At 47.8% G+C, this 18,228-nt stretch overlaps 1 protein-coding gene across 1 annotated transcript in view; it reads left to right on the forward strand.

The window, feature by feature from the left end:
• The window catches only part of LOC120850149 (parathyroid hormone/parathyroid hormone-related peptide receptor-like), a 258,878-nt gene that overhangs the window by 36,003 nt on the left and 204,647 nt on the right, over window positions 1-18,228 (forward strand). Inside the window, exon 2 of the mRNA XM_040222557.1 lies at window positions 8,996-9,109. Within this exon, the coding sequence (XP_040078491.1) occupies window positions 8,996-9,109 (114 nt within the window). The remainder of the gene's footprint in view (window positions 1-8,995; window positions 9,110-18,228) is intronic.

Genomic DNA, 18,228 nt, shown 5'->3' on the forward strand with positions numbered 1-18,228 from the left:
ACTTCGCACGAAAGTTCTTATACGCGTAGTCGCGCCGCCGGATGCTAGCAATAAGGGGTCGCTTGCTTGTGGGAAAAGCCTACATGTATCAGTTGAAGAACATTCGACCGTAGAGTAGATCGTGATCCCCACAAAAGGCATCTCTCGTGTAGACTGAGTTCGTTGTTCCTGGCACATAAAGGATCCCAGCCTCCTGTCATAGTAAAAGGAGTTCCAATGTGAACAACTTGTACAAACTGTGAGAGCAGAGGGTCTCTAATTGTCTTTCGATTAACCACAGCTGGTAATTGAACGTCAGGGGATCCCTGTTCCAGCATGAATAGGTCGGCTAGCGTAAAATCAGGCACGCTGCTTGGAAGGAGGGCCACTTTGCTGAAGCCGACGGAGTTTCCAAGAATTCTTCCTGGTTTGTAAATCAGGTTAAACTTGTAACACCAAAAGGGTAACCGCCCACCTTGTAGCTTTGGGAGGATCTTGACTTAGCACACCTAGATCGAAGTTCAGCAGTCCGAGCAACGGCTTGTGGTCGGCCACTCTGTGAATGGCCTCCCCCACAAGTAGTGGTGAACCTTGCGTACACCGAAAATTAAAGCAAGTGTCTCGCTGTCAACTCTTCTTTCTTCCTCGTCGCTTTCTCGTCCTTTCAGTGCTGCAACCTAACCGTTGATCGTCTTGTCCGGTGGTTGGTCTCGCCGCTGAAACTGGCATCGTCTATACAGCTCTGAAGGTCGAGGATCGAAGTGTGTGCCGAGGTTTGTCGCGAGTTCTTGGATCCCGACGTCATCGGGTCACCTAGGTGCCACAAACGCTCGTACAATCTCGTAAGTTTCGGGACCGCACAGCGTGAGTAGAAGCGCTTCGTTCTTGTCCATGGCCCTGACGCCATTCGCCACGAAGTAGAAAGCCAAGTCGTTCAATCCAATTGGCTGAAAAGGATTCCATTTTGCCTTGAGTAGACATGGCTCGTGGTCGGAGGTTGTAAGCGACGTAAGCTTTCGAATTCTCGGTGCCAGTGTAGCATCCGAGTAGTGAAGGAAGACACCAACGCCCGAATACTCGTCGGTGTATATTTCGGGACATCGGCAACTGGCTTGCGCCATCAGTAGCTCGCAGTTCTATACTCCATGCTGTCAAGTCACGAGTTTGGGCAGGCAAGCCCGATTTTTGTCTTCTGATGCGAGAGTTGTGCCACGTAACACATCGCACATCTATAGCTGATCGCTTTATTGAAATACTGAGACTTGTTTTCAGGTGAATCGCATTCACTTTGGAAGTTCTTTTTTACTATACATAGGTATCTTCGCTCGTTGGGTCGCTTAACAATTATTGAATTTTTCGAAGGGCTGGATATGTTTCTGTGTTGGATTTCTTGAGTCGAATGTATCGCGGGAAACCACTTCTTATTTATACTACGTTTTACTTTGAGTGTGAAAAAAAGAAATTTAGAGGAGTGTGCACAATGCTTCTATGCACGCGCCCTCACGCTCACTCGCTTGTGCTCGTAGCATCGGCTTTGTTTGCACTTCCATCGAAACACAGTTAGCAGTTGGTGGCACGTTCATGAGTCATCGGCATCGTCAAGCCAACGAAACCGTCGACGGAGCAGCAGTTTCACTACGGTGCCCGTAACGCGGCTCCGACTGCTGTATTTAGCGTCTTATTTCGCCCATGCATCGAAACTTATCTGGAAGTGGCAATAAATGACGTCACAAAAGCTGGAGTGTCACGCTGCCGGATGTCGCAATCTTGAGAATTGATGGTAAAAGTTCCGGCGAAAATCTAGATTCAGCGCGAGTGTCGCTGTCGTTGTGGCGTCGCAACTCCAAACAGCCGAAGCTTCTGCGGCCTGTTGTGCTGAAGAAGACGCCTGCAGAGGACCACACGTCTGCCGCGCACACCTCCACTGCTGTGACACCACCAGGCTCGCGGCCGGTGATGGCATGACACTTCTATGACGTTATCACGCGGACATTGAAAAACTATTCATTTAGTCGCGGTAAACAGACCAGTCGTAGACGCGTTCCGGTAACCAAACTGTAACGGAGCCGACATTACTAGGACAACTCAGTTGGGAAACTGACATGGAGCCTGCTTTGAAAAAGGGGCTTCGATCCGTACTCGGAGAACCGAAGTAATCCCCAGTCGGCAATGGCCAGGCGGCGCCACGAGAGTGCTGCATTCAGCGCCACAAGCGGAGGAGTGTGTGTTATTGGGGCCGCCAGTCTGGCTAGTCTGTCCGTCGGGCCGTGACGAGCGGCGGCGCCCCCGATTTCAGCAGTCCCCGTGTGCATATGCGCGTCGTGTCCCTGTTTTTTTTTGTTTTGTTTTTTAATGCGGTTTTTTAAGATTGTTGCGAGCCTTGATAGGTAAGAGTGTTTAGAGCAAAGGCTAGCGTTGTCGTTTCGACACTAATGTGAGTTGTCTTCACAACTTGTGGGGTCGCTCTATATTAGTCGCCGCTCGATCGGTCTGTGCTTCGCTCGTCTCCCAGGAAGTGACGCAACACAACGAGAAGGCAGCGAATCGCTTTACTGTACTTCCCAGTTGTCCGTCTTCAAAGGCCGAGAGTCAGGACCCGCCGACTCTGGTTGTCGCCCGTCCTTCAGAGCACACAGTCGGAGTCCGTGTCCAGGCCTGTGGATCGTCCTCCCAACTCCAGCTCTGCGTAGGCTAGCTGTTCCGGGCTATCACACCCAGGGTCTCGCTGCGGAGCCACTCCGGGACCATCATAGCCCTGGCCGGTATGGCCAGGGCTCATCGTTTCCGTCGGTTTTGATCCGAACCTCGATGGTAGAATGCTTCCGTGGATCGCTATGGGCCAGACTAGGGTGCCTCAATGTCTTTCTGTATAGACGCTTTACACACGCTCCAAATTACAGCCACCATTGCTGATCTTTAATTGTCTTTCCCAGATGCCGAGCAACTAAAGCGGGCGTTGAAGAGCCTCCACAAAGGTCAGTACTGTGGAGAAGAACACATTAGATCCTAAAAGGGCAATAACTTAGCTGCCCTTCTGTGGTAATGATTAAGTGAAGCAAAAGTAATAAGCGGAAAGAAAAACTGAAGGTCGGTTATGGCGGCACCCACGCACAGCTCCTGCAAAGCGTCTATAAGGTGACGCCACCCTTTGTAGTACCCGATGCCGACTGCACGCGCTCACGGGTAAAATACAAAAAAATTGACGAAAACAAAATGTCGCCATAGCGCAGTCAACGGCAAAAACGCGTGCAGAGATACGCTCTTTCACGCGCTTCTCAACAACAACAAAAAAAAAAATAAAAGTTGGACAAAATGGTTAAAAGTCTCCACCCTAAGCACCGCGAAGGCACCCAAGGCTAGACCGGCCAGAACGGCTCTATCGTTCCTGCCCGGCCTCATCCTCGTGCAGCACGCTCTTCCTCTTTCCTCACCTGCTGGTCCCCGCTCGCGCCTCGCTCGGCCGTCCTCTTGTTCTTCCGACGCCCCCACACACTAGAATAAAATGTGGATAATTAGAACCAAACTCTGCACGCTAGAAAATAGTATGCTCACTGCAAATCCTGGTGTAAAAAGGCGACCTGCAACAAACTCAACGCCTGAGAAGGACATCTATGCTTCGCACGAGCATTTTCTAAAGAACTTTACCACCCTCTGTTCTGTACGCCGTCACATTTGTTACTACTAACTAGACTCAGCATTAAATTTGATTTCCGAAACAAACAAAACTTTAAGTTTTACAAAAATCTACTATTTAAAAACTCGCAGGTGTTGAAGTTTTTGGTTGCGACCGTGCTTGCCGAACGGCTATACACGCGGAACGGGTCGACGGGCCTCTCGCTTGAAGCCCTGGTCGCCCGATTCGTGACGTCACAGCGAAGCAACAATCGGCACGAATGTTCCTACCGTATTTCTCTATGTAGATGTCTAAGTGACTGGTAAAACAACTTGTATAAATATGTTGTTCTGCCGAGTATTCTGCCAAACAAGTTCGTCAGACCACTTTTCAAGCCTACACATATATTTTCGTTCACTTCAACAATTAAAGTAAAATTCACTTGCTTGATGCGTCGCACTGCAGTAATCCACTTCTGTCGCCGTGTCGCTTCCCAAGATCTCGAAGGGAAGCGGTAAATATTGACGCTTGAGTCACCTTCGCTACTGTGGCCGTCTTTCACGCAGCAGTATTAACGTTTATTTTGGGGGGAACTCTAGGAGTAGGGCGGGATGCAACAGGAACCCGGTAAGGTCACATAGACGGGAAGTTGAGACTTACTTTTACGAAAAGCGGTTCCAATAAGGCTCATCTTGATTCGATATGCCACGTTCACACGTGGTTTCTTGAAACTCCCGCCAGCAGTCCCGCGACCCACGTCGTCCTGGCCTTCCAAATTATTCTTATTTTGCAGCCGCTAGTTGGCGCAACGTGTAGCGTCAAACTGTATTGCCGGTTGCCTATGAGATCGCAACACCACCGTTTCTCCCGCAGAGGCCACTCCGGGAACTGCACGCCTGCACGTATCGGTTCAGGACGAGTCGCGCAAGGGTCGGTGGCGCCATCTCGCAGTGCATTTTCGCCGTAGCAATAGATCTGAACTTTCAAGTTTTGACTAGTCGCTAAAGGGTGGTGCTCTTATCATATTTACTTTGGTCTCGGTGGATGCGAGCAGTCCGGGTTTCAAGGGTGAGCTTCGCTACTGAGTGTTTTAGCAACGTTGAACGGAGCTGTTAAACTCGCGAACAAATAACGAGTCGTGGCCAGACGAGAAGGCGACGCACCTAATGGAAGGTCAAAATACGCGCAATGTTTATTCTGATTATAATGCAAATAAATGCAAAAGTGCAAGCGAGCTGGACAAGAATGACGAAAATGATCACTGGAGAAGGGGAACAAGAAGGAAAAAGGACAAACACTCCAGGGATCATTTTCGTCATTTTTGCTCAGCTCGCTTGCACCTTTGCATTCATTTGCATTATAATCATAAGGTTCAAATGCAAGCCTTTCACCCTTGCTGGTGTTAGACTGGTGGCAGCTGATAAAACACGTTTGGTGTACTGACGTAGAACCCCTGGTTAGCTCAGTTGGAAGAGCGCTCCACTGGAAGGGGAGAGGTCCCGGGTTCGATACCCAAACGAGGCGGATTTTTTCGGTCGCCTTCCAGTCACCTTGTTGTGTTTGGAGATATGTGTTTGTCGTTTGTGCTTCTTGCGCCCCTTCTCCAGGGATTAATCTTCGTCATATTTATTCGTCATTCCTAGTTTTAGCTGTGTGGCGTCCTGAAATGCATCCAGAATGATTGGTAAGAAAATATTCAATATTATTCATGGATGCATGCTCGGACCAAACTGAATTTTAATCTCGACCCCAGATTCGTTTATACTTCCCTTACTCAACGAAGAAGTATTTCTCCTGCTCGTTACCTAAGGGAAGTGTGAAGCGGGTTCTTGAATTGAAATGGCACCTTTCATTAAGTCAAATACTTTACTAGGTGGAATACATTCCACTCCGCTCCTTTGCATTAGACAGACCACCTACAGTGCCGAATCCAACCCTGACGGAGGGGAGGTCCGCGTCAGTGCACGCGCATGTGCACCTGGATGTTCGCGGCGGCCGAGACGGCGTCGTCTTCGATTCCACCTAAAGGCCTTCCATGTTTCAAAAGTAGCGTAAGATGCGTCAATGATCGAGGCACGTGCAACGTGCCTCGTGCATTGACGTGCACTACTTGGGAAGATCATGGCGGCACAGCGCAGCAAAGTATTTGGCGCAGCAGGCGCAGCACTACACTGTAGCAGCACTGAGCTAGATCTTAGACGCCATGTTCTTCCTAAAAGTGGCGCGCGGCACGTGTCTCGAGCATTTCCACAACAATGAATTTGGTATGTAGAAGGACCATCGTCATCATCCTCATTTACCGCGCGATAGATGAGACCTCCCCGACGATAGTTGGCTCAGCCAAGCCCAGAAAACCTGTCCACGCCGAGGCTATTGTATTTGAGAGGGGTGGAATGTAGTCCCCCCAGTAAAGTATTTCCTTAAGTGAAGCTATTCTCTTTCCTTGCGCATGGTTAAAAAAGGCTGAAAGGAAGGGCTAGATCTTAAATTCGGGGTAAGTCACGGACATGCCCCTAAAATGAAGTCCGTGGTTTCCGCCACATTTCAGGCATTGCGTAAACCAACATTTAGACTCCAGAGTCAGCGCTGTACCCACGTACTCCACAGCCGTACTGAAGAGCAATACCGCACACCAAAGCACAGTTTTAAGATGCCTAAGCACTGACGCCCAGATGATTGTGTAGCGGGTTGTGTTTTTTTTTTCTTTTTCTTTTTTTTAAAGATGGTCGTAAAAAAAGAAACAGTTTTGAAAGTGAAATGATTGAAAAAGTAAAGTAAAACAGATGAGGCAAGGAAATGGTCGTGAATCCGTCCCACTTTTCAATGAGATCCCACTTGAGCACTAATGAAAAAAATATCGCTTATGCTGCCATTATTTTGACAGGGACATGCGGACTCTACGTAGTGCGGCCACCTAAAAGCTTGTAACTCCTCTAGGCCTGCTTACTGAGGCGGCAAACGGAAGGAATTATCCCAAGACTCCTTCCGCAACTGGTTGGCTGCACTTGAAGTGTAACCAGGTTGTGAATATCGAATAAAAATATTCATTAACGCGAAAAATATATAATGGCGGTAATAGGCTTTCCTGCTTTTGCTAACGGTATATGAGTTATTTCAAAGCGTGTTTTGTTTTTGTATATTTATATTTACACATCAGTATTCCTTTGAAAACGCTTACGACTACCGTTGTCCGCATAGCAAGAATACTTCAGAAATTGAATTTATACTTACCTTTTCATACCTGTTGTCTACAACGAAAATGTGTGTTTCTCAAAAGCGACATCGAGGAACCCATTCCACTCTCTCATAGCTCGAGAGAGATTAAACCTTAAGCATTATTTGACGCTTACACTAATTTGAAAGCGTTTTAATGTTTATCTTTATTTATTTCGCAAAATATTGGGCCTAAATATAGTTCGGTTAAAATTATAGTTCTAATGAGTGATACGTTTTATGGGAATATGCTCAACTATATTAGATATCAGCTTGACGCTGGGCTTGAGGATGCCTGAGCGTTTTACACTGACGTTTCTTCATATACGAATAACTCCGTTCTCCCAAAAATCGTACATAATGTGGCTTGTTCAGAATAACGAGACAAAAAAGTGCAAGTATAGAGGCAGTTTGTCCTTGAATGTGTCGTTCATATACCTGTGTATTTACGTTAATTGGGTTTATTTTGAAGGAACATCCTCTATTACCCCATTGAAAGAGAAAAATGACCTATACGACCCATATCCCAGATTATCATAAGAAAGAACCATGTGTCAGAAGGGTGGCCAAACCGCGGCTCGCGAGCCGCATGCGGCTCTTTGCTGGTCCAAGTGCGGCTCGCGGATCCCTCGTAAGGGGACCCTCCCCCCCCCCCCCCCCTTCCCGCATTTCCCCAGGAAAAAAGAAGGGATTTCAGGGAGAATGAAGTACGCCTCGCGGTGTGGCAGCCTTGTACCTCCATACGTACTGTCGTACAGCCTTGTGCACTCATACGTACAGTCAGACTCTGAACAAAATTTTCACTTGCCCCCCCCCCCCCACCCCCCCGTGGCTCTTAGAAGTTTCGTGGTTTCGTTTGCGGCTCTTAGGCCTGGTAGGCCTCTGATATATCATATAATATCCCGCCTAAAGAAAAACACAGAAGCCAATTTATCTCCGGCTATGGTTGCCTATCATATTTTGCCTCTGAGAGGGCACATTTATTAAATTTGTTTATAAATTTATCTTCAATACTTTTACGATTAGCGAACTTTCATTTTAATGGATGTGGCGTACCGGAGCCAACAACATTACGCATTTTATACGTTTATCACGTACGAACAAGTATGGGAACTTGTTTTGAGCCACTTTAACTTGTGACGTGTACAAATAAAATAACTACCTATTCTTTTTTATGCGGGTCCTTCAAATGTTATTATGGGATATCGGTCGTATGTATACATATAGTTTTCCTCGATAAGCAACCGCTTAGCAGCCGGTGAAATTGCAGCAATAACGATAAGAACGGCGAGGAATGAATCGCGAAGAGACAAGCGTGAACGCGCTAAGCTAACAAAACGTTCGTTTGGGCTAGTTGGTTCATGTCTGGATAGAAGCGACGAAGGACAGGGACGAAGTGAAGGAGGCAACGCTCCGTGTTGTCGTTACCTCCTTCACTTTGTCACTGTCCTTCGCCGCTTCTGTCCAGTAACTAAACAAAGCCCTCCTATTTTTTTTTTTTTGTAAACCGTGAGTTATTACATTATTCTAGCCACCGCTAGGGTAAGGAACGGAGGACCTTATTTTTAATTACATGTGTGTGTTTTTTTTTTGTTTTTTTTTGTTGCTTTTCTTATGATTCGTTTGTTTTTTGTATCGATATGGTGCCTGGATCGCATCTCCCACTGGTGTTTTTAGCGCCGTATCCCACCCATACATCGGAAGTGGTCCCAAAGCGGCAACAAGTTACGTTATCAAAGCCGGAGTGTCACGCTCTCGGATGTCGCAATCCTAGCGGTTGACCGTAGAAATGCTGGCGCAAATCACGATCGAACGCGAGTGCCGCTCTCGTCGCAGCGTCCCAACTTCTGATTGCCGAAACTTCCGCGGGCTGCCACACTGGAGAGTGACCTGCAGAAGAACAGTCGTCTGCCACATCGACCAACCTTGCTGGGACGCCGCCAGGATCGGGACCGTCGACAGCGCGACACTTCTATGACGTCATCAGTCGGAAATCGAGGACCTACTTTTCTTGGACGCGGTAAACGCACCAGTCGGAGACGCGTTCCAGGCGCCATAGTATCGGCTAATGTCACAGTTTGATTGACTGCAGAGCGATCATATGATGCCGAGAATGCAACGTGCACAGCGTTTCTTGTGTCTCGCAACAACATTGTTGCCTCGAATAATCCTGCATGCGTGCGTACGCAGGACTCCCGACATGTCCCGGCGTCTGGGACGGAATCCTATGCTGGCAACCAGCTCCTGCAGGGACCATGGCCCAGGTCAACTGCCCGGACTACGTCTACGGCTTCGACAAACGAGGTGCGTTTCGCCTACTTCGGACTACAGCTACCGGGTCCGTAAGAGAAAATGAAAGCGTATTTTTGTGGCCCTTATAAATAAAGCACGCGTTGTAGAACAAAGCTTAAACTCCGTGAGAATATAACCCTGGCGACGGTGATAAAATCCAACATTTCGGGAACATAACATATCCTGGATCAAATTATAAGACAAAACAGAATGTCTCTACGAACTGATGTTCCCCAACTAAGGCTAAATTTGGTCAAACCCAGAAATTGTAATGTGGGCGCCCGTAGCATTTAATTCAGCGGAATAATGAACTTGTTAAAAAATACAAGATTAAATTACTTGTTTAGGGTGTTTTTTCGAAACGAAGAGCGCCGTAATTAGCTCCTTTGGATAACGCAGTTTCCTTTCAAATTATACGATTAGCCCTTAGCCTTATAAGAAATTAGCAATCGCGTGTGAATCCACAGTAGGAACATCGAAAGTTGTGACAATTTATCACTTCCTAATGTGTATCTTTAACTTTTACACTATCTTTCACCTTGCATGAAGGAACCATTGCCTATATCAGTTGGGAAAGTGACGCAGTCAACTATAACAATTCAAAAATTATATGTACGGTGTCACGTGATGTCGTCGCATGACAAAATGACGTCACATGACATCATGGCGTCATGTGACTTTTGTGATATCGTAACGTCTCTTGGCGATATCCACCACGGACTGCTTATGTCATTTCAAGTGGAAGAAGAGCTGATGACAGCTACGGCTGCAAAAATGAATTGGGCTTTTTTAGTGATATTAGTATATATCTGCCGTATCGCAGGCTACATTTAAGTATTACCTTCCTAGTTTACATTAAGGGACCACACTCGGGTTTTTGCTCAGATCGTCTTCTCTGTAGTAGGTTCAGTCACTTTACCCTCACCACTTGCACCAGCTGCCCTCGGTTAACGTGCGGTCATATTTGGCTTGTAAAAGCACCCTATATATATATAAAAAATGGAAGTACACGCTTTGCACTTTTCTGCACCGCGCAGCACCTTTCTGAATGTGTACAGGCTAGCGCAACTAAATTCAGTGAGCCCAGTAACTGACAGCGTGGGAAGCCGTGAGAGGAGCTTTATTGTCCCGCCTCCAACGGGGGCTTTATATCTACGATTACGCTCCCGCTTCTCGTGGCCCTCGAGCGTGCGCGCGCATTCGAAGTACGGCGGAAGACAGAGGCTTCTGCCGTGCTGGAGGCCGGTCACTGCAGGAACGAAACGCCCTGAATTTCTTATCCTCTCAGCGACCATAGTGCTGCGTTTAGATTAACTCGCAAGTCATGGCGTCACGTGATTTGACGAACATGATATTTTCGGTAGATGCAGAGACATACATATTTACTGCGATTCAACGGCACTAAGGCTATGCCGAAAAAAAATCGTAAAAGTTGAGTATCGGTAAGAAAAAAAAATCATGAGCCATTCCACTCTGCGATGGTTGATGACGAGCGAAGCAGTTTAGCACACGGCACAGACCCGCCCCGCAGAGCCGGCGGAAACTAGACACGCGCGACGTGACCACCGCCCGGCTGAAAATAGACGCGCTCGATGGGACCCGGGAGAGCGGAAGGAAAAGAAACTAGGCACGCCAGTGGGGGCTTAGAACGACGACAAAGAGAGGGTGGTGCGAGCGTAGACATGGCCGACGCGGGTCGCAGAGGTGGAAATATTTGAGAAACCTAAATTGTCTCCCTGAGAATCTACTGATCTTGAAAATGGTGGCTATTGATAAGTCATGTACTGAAAATGCATATCCAAGTGATGAGACGCATAAGCATTTGCATAGAGTGAAGAGATTTTGCATCAAGTTCGGTCCTGAGTTTTGTTTACGCAAATGAAAAATTCACAGAATCCTAGCCATAAACAGCTTCTCTGTAAAACAAAGTACGCGCAAGACAGGTACTTTAGGTTGTATCCTGTTGGCCGAAGCCAAGGATGTTTTGTTTTTTAGGAACATAATTCAACAAACGAAGTGTGGAAACAAAACAACACTATTTTCCCAGTATAACACAACACCGCGGGTTAAAGGAATAACATAGCGCTGTTTTTCTTTCGCCTATTATTTTTGTTCGCTTCTGCCGAATTCTTCAGTTTTAACTCGACAACTATTACACTTCTTTGCAAGTAAGCTTTCCTTCTGAGCTCCCATTTACAGGCAATGAACGTGCCTCGAATTTAAAGAGATGCGCTGAGCTTCCAAGACGGAGAAAATCTTCGCCCTTGCCACGTTTTTTGCTTAGATGCTCGGAATATTTGGTAAAAAGGTGTTGAATCATAACCGATGGCTGTCAGGTTCAATAGAGCGATCCGAGTTCAGCTCGCACTGCTGTTGTCAAAAAGTGTCTCCGTCGTAAAGGGCATACGCAACAACCTACGCTTTGCTGAGGACGATAAAAACAACTTTATAAGAGACGCGGGGACAACTAATCTCAAAAGACATAAAGAGGCACATTCTACACAATGTGCTTTGCTCGAATGACAACAACGGCCTCTATGGGGCGTGATGCTATTTAGGGAAGCGTTCTCTTTGGGACAGCTCGAATGGAACGAAGGATAATTAACCTGAACTTTGTTTGGCACTCTAATCCCCGTGAAATTCCACTTCGGCAATTCGGATAATGAAGAGGAAATGCTCCGGTACCCCCGTGACATCCGTCGGTCGAACTCTTAGATGCTTCTGGCAAGTGACACCGTGCGCGAGTAATCCCGCTTCTGGTTGCAATTCGCTTGACCAGGTCGAAGTAGGATAAAGAAACAACATATTCTGCTCTTCGACAACACGAAATTACCTGTGACCCGAAAAACGTCTCCATAGTGTTTTTTTCTTTTCCTCGACAACAATTCTTATGGGACAGGTTTTTCAGCGGTTCCGCGGAGGTGTAGCACGTGACCTCACAGTCTAAAGTGACGTCACTGTATTACACGCCGTGAAGTTACTTGATGTAACGGTGTCTCGTAACATCACAATGTGACGTGACGGCCCAGTTTCTCGTGACGACTCGCGATGTCACTTGACGAAACCTCACATCACCACGTCACTTGACATAACGGTGTCACGTAGCGTGACGTGAGTGTCAAGGGACGCCGCATTGTCAAGTGGCAATATTGTGTGTCGCGCCATACCGTGACGTTTAACGGTATACTTTCTCGGTTGAATTTAGCTGAATAGTTTATCAGCTGTATTATTGCACTAAATTGATCGGGATAATACCTGGATGAAGTGCGATTTGTGTTTAGTTCGTGTGCAGCATAGTGTGCCGTACCTCGGTTCTTGACACATTTAGTGTGCAAGACATGGAAAAAGAAAAACGGGATACTGTTGTTTTTCCTTGCGCATGGGCACTTGGCGGTACCATGAAAAAAAAAGAGAGGCGATTGAACGGCGCCGCTTTGCCAAAGAGCAAGTGTGTGGGGGATTTCGCTCCCATTTCTGAAGAACACCGTGAGATGGCGCAGCATGACAAGAGCACCAGGAAACCTTCTTATTCGCGCGCACGTTGTCAAGGCCGCGAATCGCCCGAGCGCGCATGCGCGAAGGCCGCGTGGCACGAGACTGCGCCTGCGCGGTGAGTCACACCCCGAGAGTTCCCTTGACGAAAGATGCGCGAAGCTCAAGTTAAAATTTCGACCTCTTTTCTTGCCTTCTTTTGACATTTTTATCTTACATCGTGTTCAAAAACACTCAGGCCTAGAAGACAAAAAAGGAATTGGCGCAATTCTTTACTTTTAATTTTTTGTAATGCTCGAAATACTGGGTTATCTGCTAGAAGCCATTGCTAAAAGGGGAAAGGAATGGTAAGAGAAAGGGAGTGGAAGGGAGCAGAGGGATGAGGTGGGGGAATTAGTGTCTGGATGTGAACACGAGTACAGGCAGATGGCATATAATTTCTGTCGTCGTCAAAAGGTACAGCTGACTGCCGCTTGTGTACGAGCATGATGTCCATGCACAAAGGTTGTCGATACTGCCGGAGTAAATTGTAATAGGCTGTTTGTCCCTGACTTAGTTGGTGTACCTACTTTGACTGTCGTCAAGAACAAGGTTGAATCACAGATGATGCCTGATGCAGACCTTTTTCAGTTGTTTCTTTCTTTTCTTCCTTCCGACGTAGTAGAGATAATTGACTTGGAAGGTGTAGTTGTAATAGCTAACACAAACTAAAGGTTTAGCTCAACGCGAAACATGCACATATCAAATACAAATATAAAACAGTGTGACTAACTTATGTTGATTAAACTAATTAATGTTGATTAGTTTAATCAGCACGGCTTATGCTGATTAAACTAATTAATATGATATCCCAGCACCAAACGTCATATCGCGTTTAATACGGAGAGCAGATACGGATAGTTATTAAATAAAACTCGCTGCCACGCACTGCAGTAGTTTTGGTGATTCTCCCGTGCGAACTGCGCGTGGTAGTATCGCTTCGCGAACACGCACACGAGCTGATTTCAGCGTCGCCAACGGTCAGTTTGGTCGGGAGTTAGAACAGTGCCTCGAAACCTCCCGTCCAACCAGGCTTCAGTTGCAATCCCGTTCGGTACAGGCTACGCAGACTCACTCACTTTGAACCGGGGAAGTGTCATTGCTGCTGCCGGGGGGCTGTCAAGATCAGCTGGTGCGGTTCAAAATTTGGTCACCACATGAATGGTCTTGATATTTTTATGTAGAAAACAAATTGGGCCAAAACCCTTCATGCTGCTACGCTGATTCCTAAATAAAGGCATGAGTATTTCGTGCAGTGGACATAAAAAACAAATCTTGGTGAATGCAGCCTCTCAGCACTTTTCCGTGGGGTGAACATCTCCGGAGCTCCTCTTCTCCCTGGTGTACTCAGATCGGGACCCTTACGTCATATTCGCATTAGAGGCTGAACCATGTTCGCAAAGCGGTTGCGAACGCGATTGTTTAAGCAGGCAATAAAATTTCGCGCGTGTTTGATATTGAAAACTAGCGGATTCGCTTCACGGTTGCGAATCAAACGCCAGCGTCAAAGCATCTTAAACGTGTGCATGAAGGACGGCGGCCGCACAGTTTTGGGTAGTCATAGATAGTGACGGCGCGAAATAACACCTCACAAACGAGGTGCAGTGGGGGACAGCGGAGCTAGGGCATACATGGGCCACCGGCGGGACGCCGCCAAGCGGCGTGCGCGGGTAGACCAAGCTAGGGTAATATTTGGTGATAAGCCATACAGAGAATGTCGCCGCGAAGCGCCGTGGACGGGAGAGGGGGGGGGGGGGGGAGACAGAAGGGAGCAGGTGATTTAACGCGTGTCCCAGCGATACACCCGCCGGACCCCACTGCGCGGCGACAAAATTGGGGAAGGGGGACGTCGCCGGCGATCTTCGGTTGCTTGGCGTTACGTCACGGCGTCGCTCGCTATAACCTCCCAATCCGGTGCGGTTCCCATTGCTAAGCGTAGAATCGCCACACTTCTAGAAATATACACTCCTCCGCCATCTGTCAACGCTTGCAGGTGTTCCCTAGCCAGTTGGGCTGTGGCGCCATCCCGTCGCGATGCTGCGAAACTTATATGCGTGTGCTCCAAACTAGAGCACTATATATTTCCATCTGAGCGGAGCAGCGCAATCTAGAACGCCATCTCTCGGCGACTAGCGGCGAACGCTGGGAGGTTACAACTCCGGTCACGAATACATAAGGAGCTTGAGAAAGTCGTTTTTTCTTCAATATTCTGGGGATGTACGGAACGACCATAGTTTTTGACATAATCAATGAACATGACACAATAATTTGCGAGGTAGTTCTCGAGGTCGTCCTAGAAGTCGACCTTGATGTCATCAGAAACGCCGTCCTTGAGGTCGTCCTAGATGTCGTCCCTGAGATCTTCCTAGGCGTTGTTCCCGACGTCGTCCTAGACGTTGTCCCTGTGATCCTCCTAGGCGTCGTCCTCGAGGCGTCCTCGAGGTGGTCTTAAAAGTCGTTTTCTAGGCGTCGTACTCAAGGTGGTCCAAGAAGAGGGCGTCCTAGACGACGTCCTAGACGTCATCCTCTAGGCATCGTCCTTGAGGTCATCTAAGAAATCGTTCTTGAGGTCGTCCCACCATAGTACAGCTTCGCTGATCTCCCTTCTTCACCAGGGTGGAAAGGATGAAATATTTTTGTTTTTATTTGCGCATGATTGGTTTGCCGCTGGTAGCTAACCCATGAAGACGAGCGTCGTGAGATGCGCTTCACTCGCTCCTTGACCGGTTCTACGAGACTGTAGCGTCGACTAAGGTCCGACTTCAATTAAACTAAGTTCTGAGTGGCGGCCTTAGCACTTAGTCACTTAGCTTATGAAGGTATCCGAGAGGTGATGACGGCTCTACCGCCCCTGGGCACTAGACGATATCTCAGTTTCGAGCCTCGTACTCGGGTCAAGGGCTCAATGCGTGAAACTTTCGTGGGAAATGAATGTTTTCTCCGCGCATGGTGAAAAAAACGGGCCTCGACACGCAAATCGACATGTAAGTAATCTCGCTGAACAAAACCACTGTCTTTAACGCGAGCGAAAACCGTTACAACCTCATCGGAAGACAGGTGACGTTCTAACGAAGAATCAAGGCGGTCATATTTTTGTTTCTTTTGTTAAACGGAAGAAGAAAAAAAAGTAATATTATCACTCGTTTGACGTAGCCAGCCTATTACGCGGGTCCCTATCAAAAAGCTGGAAATCAAGAGGCCGGATTATGAAGACGCCGAAAGTCACTACGCCGAAAAATTGAAACACCTAAAAAACAAAATGCCGAAAAATCAAAATGCCGAATAGGCAAAGCGCCGAAAAGACATAACGCCAAAAACCACATGAAAAAGAAATGACGCGCTTTGTGACTACCATTTGTTCTTTTTCCACAAGATCACTTTCTACCAACACGAGCCTGTTTTAATCGTTCCGCGAAGGCAGTATCAGTATATTAAACTGATGTAAAATTTCGTATTTTTTTATTTGTCATAAATCTAGGCATATGAGTCGGACAGGAGAGCTTTTATTGGTCCGCAGAAGAAAACAGCGCTGCCCAGTGTTCAGAGTAAAGAGCAGCAGCAATGTGCGGCAGTTATCATTTCATTGATTCGGAGGGAAATGGACGAAAACACGGTTGTGGTATGCTCCCAGAATGGAAAATAAAACTTAACTGCAAAGACGGTTATGCTTGACGAAAAATTAGGTTCCAGACACTATTGAAGGTGCGAGAAGCGAGGCGAATGCAACGCTAGAGTGACAACCGACCTTTAAATACTCCTCGCAAGTGGGCTCATTTTCGTCTTCTGCGCATGAGAAAGGAAGTAGCGGTGACGTCAGAACGCCGAGCCCTGATTGGCTGATCGCGGCCCCCTATCTGAGCGTCGTCTGCTCCTTCGCAACGTCGTCTGCTCGCAACATCGTCTGCGTCTGTCTTACCTTTCCTGCGACTTTCGGAAGTGCGGGTCTTTACGAGCGAGCTCGACTTTGCCTTTCAGAGAGGGCAGACGAAATAACTCGAGCGGTACGTTGTTTTTGTCTAACAACTAGCAGACGCGCATCAAGGAGGGAAGTCAAAGGACTCACTGCCGAGGTGTCCCGAGGCGCCAAGGTTTGTTCGCTAAGAACCGAGAGTGAGCGTGTTAGTGTCCGCAAGTTCCCTCCCAAATACTTTTTCCCTTCTTTCGTATGCGGCGAGACCCCTCATTCTTTAACGACGTCGGCGGGTTGGCGCAGTTAACGTCGTCTGCTTTACGTCTGCTAGTCAAAGCGATGGCTGCTTTAGCTTTCCTGTGTCTGTTGGAGATTCACCGCTTTTTCACCGGCGAGAGTCACCGTTGCCTCGGGAAACAAGGAGATAACAAGAGGAAGAAATTGACCTCTTAATCTAAAACTGAGGTCAGCGATCAAAGTATAATACGGCAAGGGTTCACAAGGGTCGCGCGGGCATATTCCATTCAGTCTGCCAGCCGGTCGTGGGCAGACGGTCGCCGAGTCGCGGAGTGGCTGCTAGGCCTAACTGCCGTGCTCGCTTGGTCGCGTTCGGTGGAATCGTGGCCGTTGGAGCTTTTTCCCGGGTGTTTGTGGATCCAGCGTTCTTGTTCGTCGTGGTCTGTTTCAAGTACTTTCTACTTTTTTCTTGCTGCTTGAAGTCGGGACGCGTGAGAAGCGCACGTAGAAAAATAAACGTCCGTGGGTCGTCGCGACCGCGACGCTGTCGGCCATGTTGATTTGATCGTAAGAAGTGCGTAAGCTTCGGAGCAGTCGTAGGATTTCGTCGTAACCTGCGCAAAACTTACGAAAATTTCGTTTCGTGAATACGGATTTGTTCTTAAGTTATGTCTTACGCACATTTTTGGCGTAAGATCGTTTCGTGAATCTGGCCTCTGCACTTCCGATAGTCGCAGGAAAGGTAAGACAGACGCAGACGACGTTGCAAAGGAGCAGACGACGCTCGGATAGGGGGTCGCGATCAGCCAATCAGGGCTCGTCGTTCTGACGTCACCACTACCCCCTGCGCAAGAAGCAGACGAACTTGCCCTCCGCATAGAAAGTACTCACAAGATCATCATGAAGACAGTGACCCACGCAAGCTATGCTCCGGATATCCTTAGAGTTACAGTTTTCCGTACTCAAGAAGGAATGAAAGCTCTAGCGGCGGCCACGGGCGAGGCACTAGTGAAGATTGTACAGAAGCTAATGGCAAATGTAGCAGCGTCTTCAAGGCAGCACTTTTGAAGCAAATGAAGCTTTGCGCCAAACTGTGAGAAGGAAGAGGAAAGCGAACTGCCCACGCAAGCCGTCTGCCGTGCAGGAGTTCATCATTGAGCTCGGCAAGTTCAGAACAACTTTAGATGGCCGGGAGTTTCAGCGGTGCGACTGCACCAGCGCAGGTGGAGCTCAACTACTAATTTTTTTCACGGACGAAAGCTTGAGGAAACCGAACGACGCTCCAATGTCGCTCATGGACGGAACATTTAGGACTGTGTCGCCGCTTTTGGAACAGGTATACACAATTCACGGTTATTTTCATGGCCATGTGTTCTCTTTTGTTTACTCGACGAACCCAGATGGCGTATGAGGTGCTCTTCGAAGAAGTGCTGAACTTCGCCGCAGATACGGG

The sequence above is a fragment of the Ixodes scapularis genome, unplaced genomic scaffold, assembly GCF_016920785.2.
Source record: "Ixodes scapularis isolate PalLabHiFi unplaced genomic scaffold, ASM1692078v2 PGA_scaffold5__190_contigs__length_132052651, whole genome shotgun sequence".
Lineage (NCBI taxonomy): Eukaryota > Metazoa > Arthropoda > Arachnida > Ixodida > Ixodidae > Ixodes > Ixodes scapularis.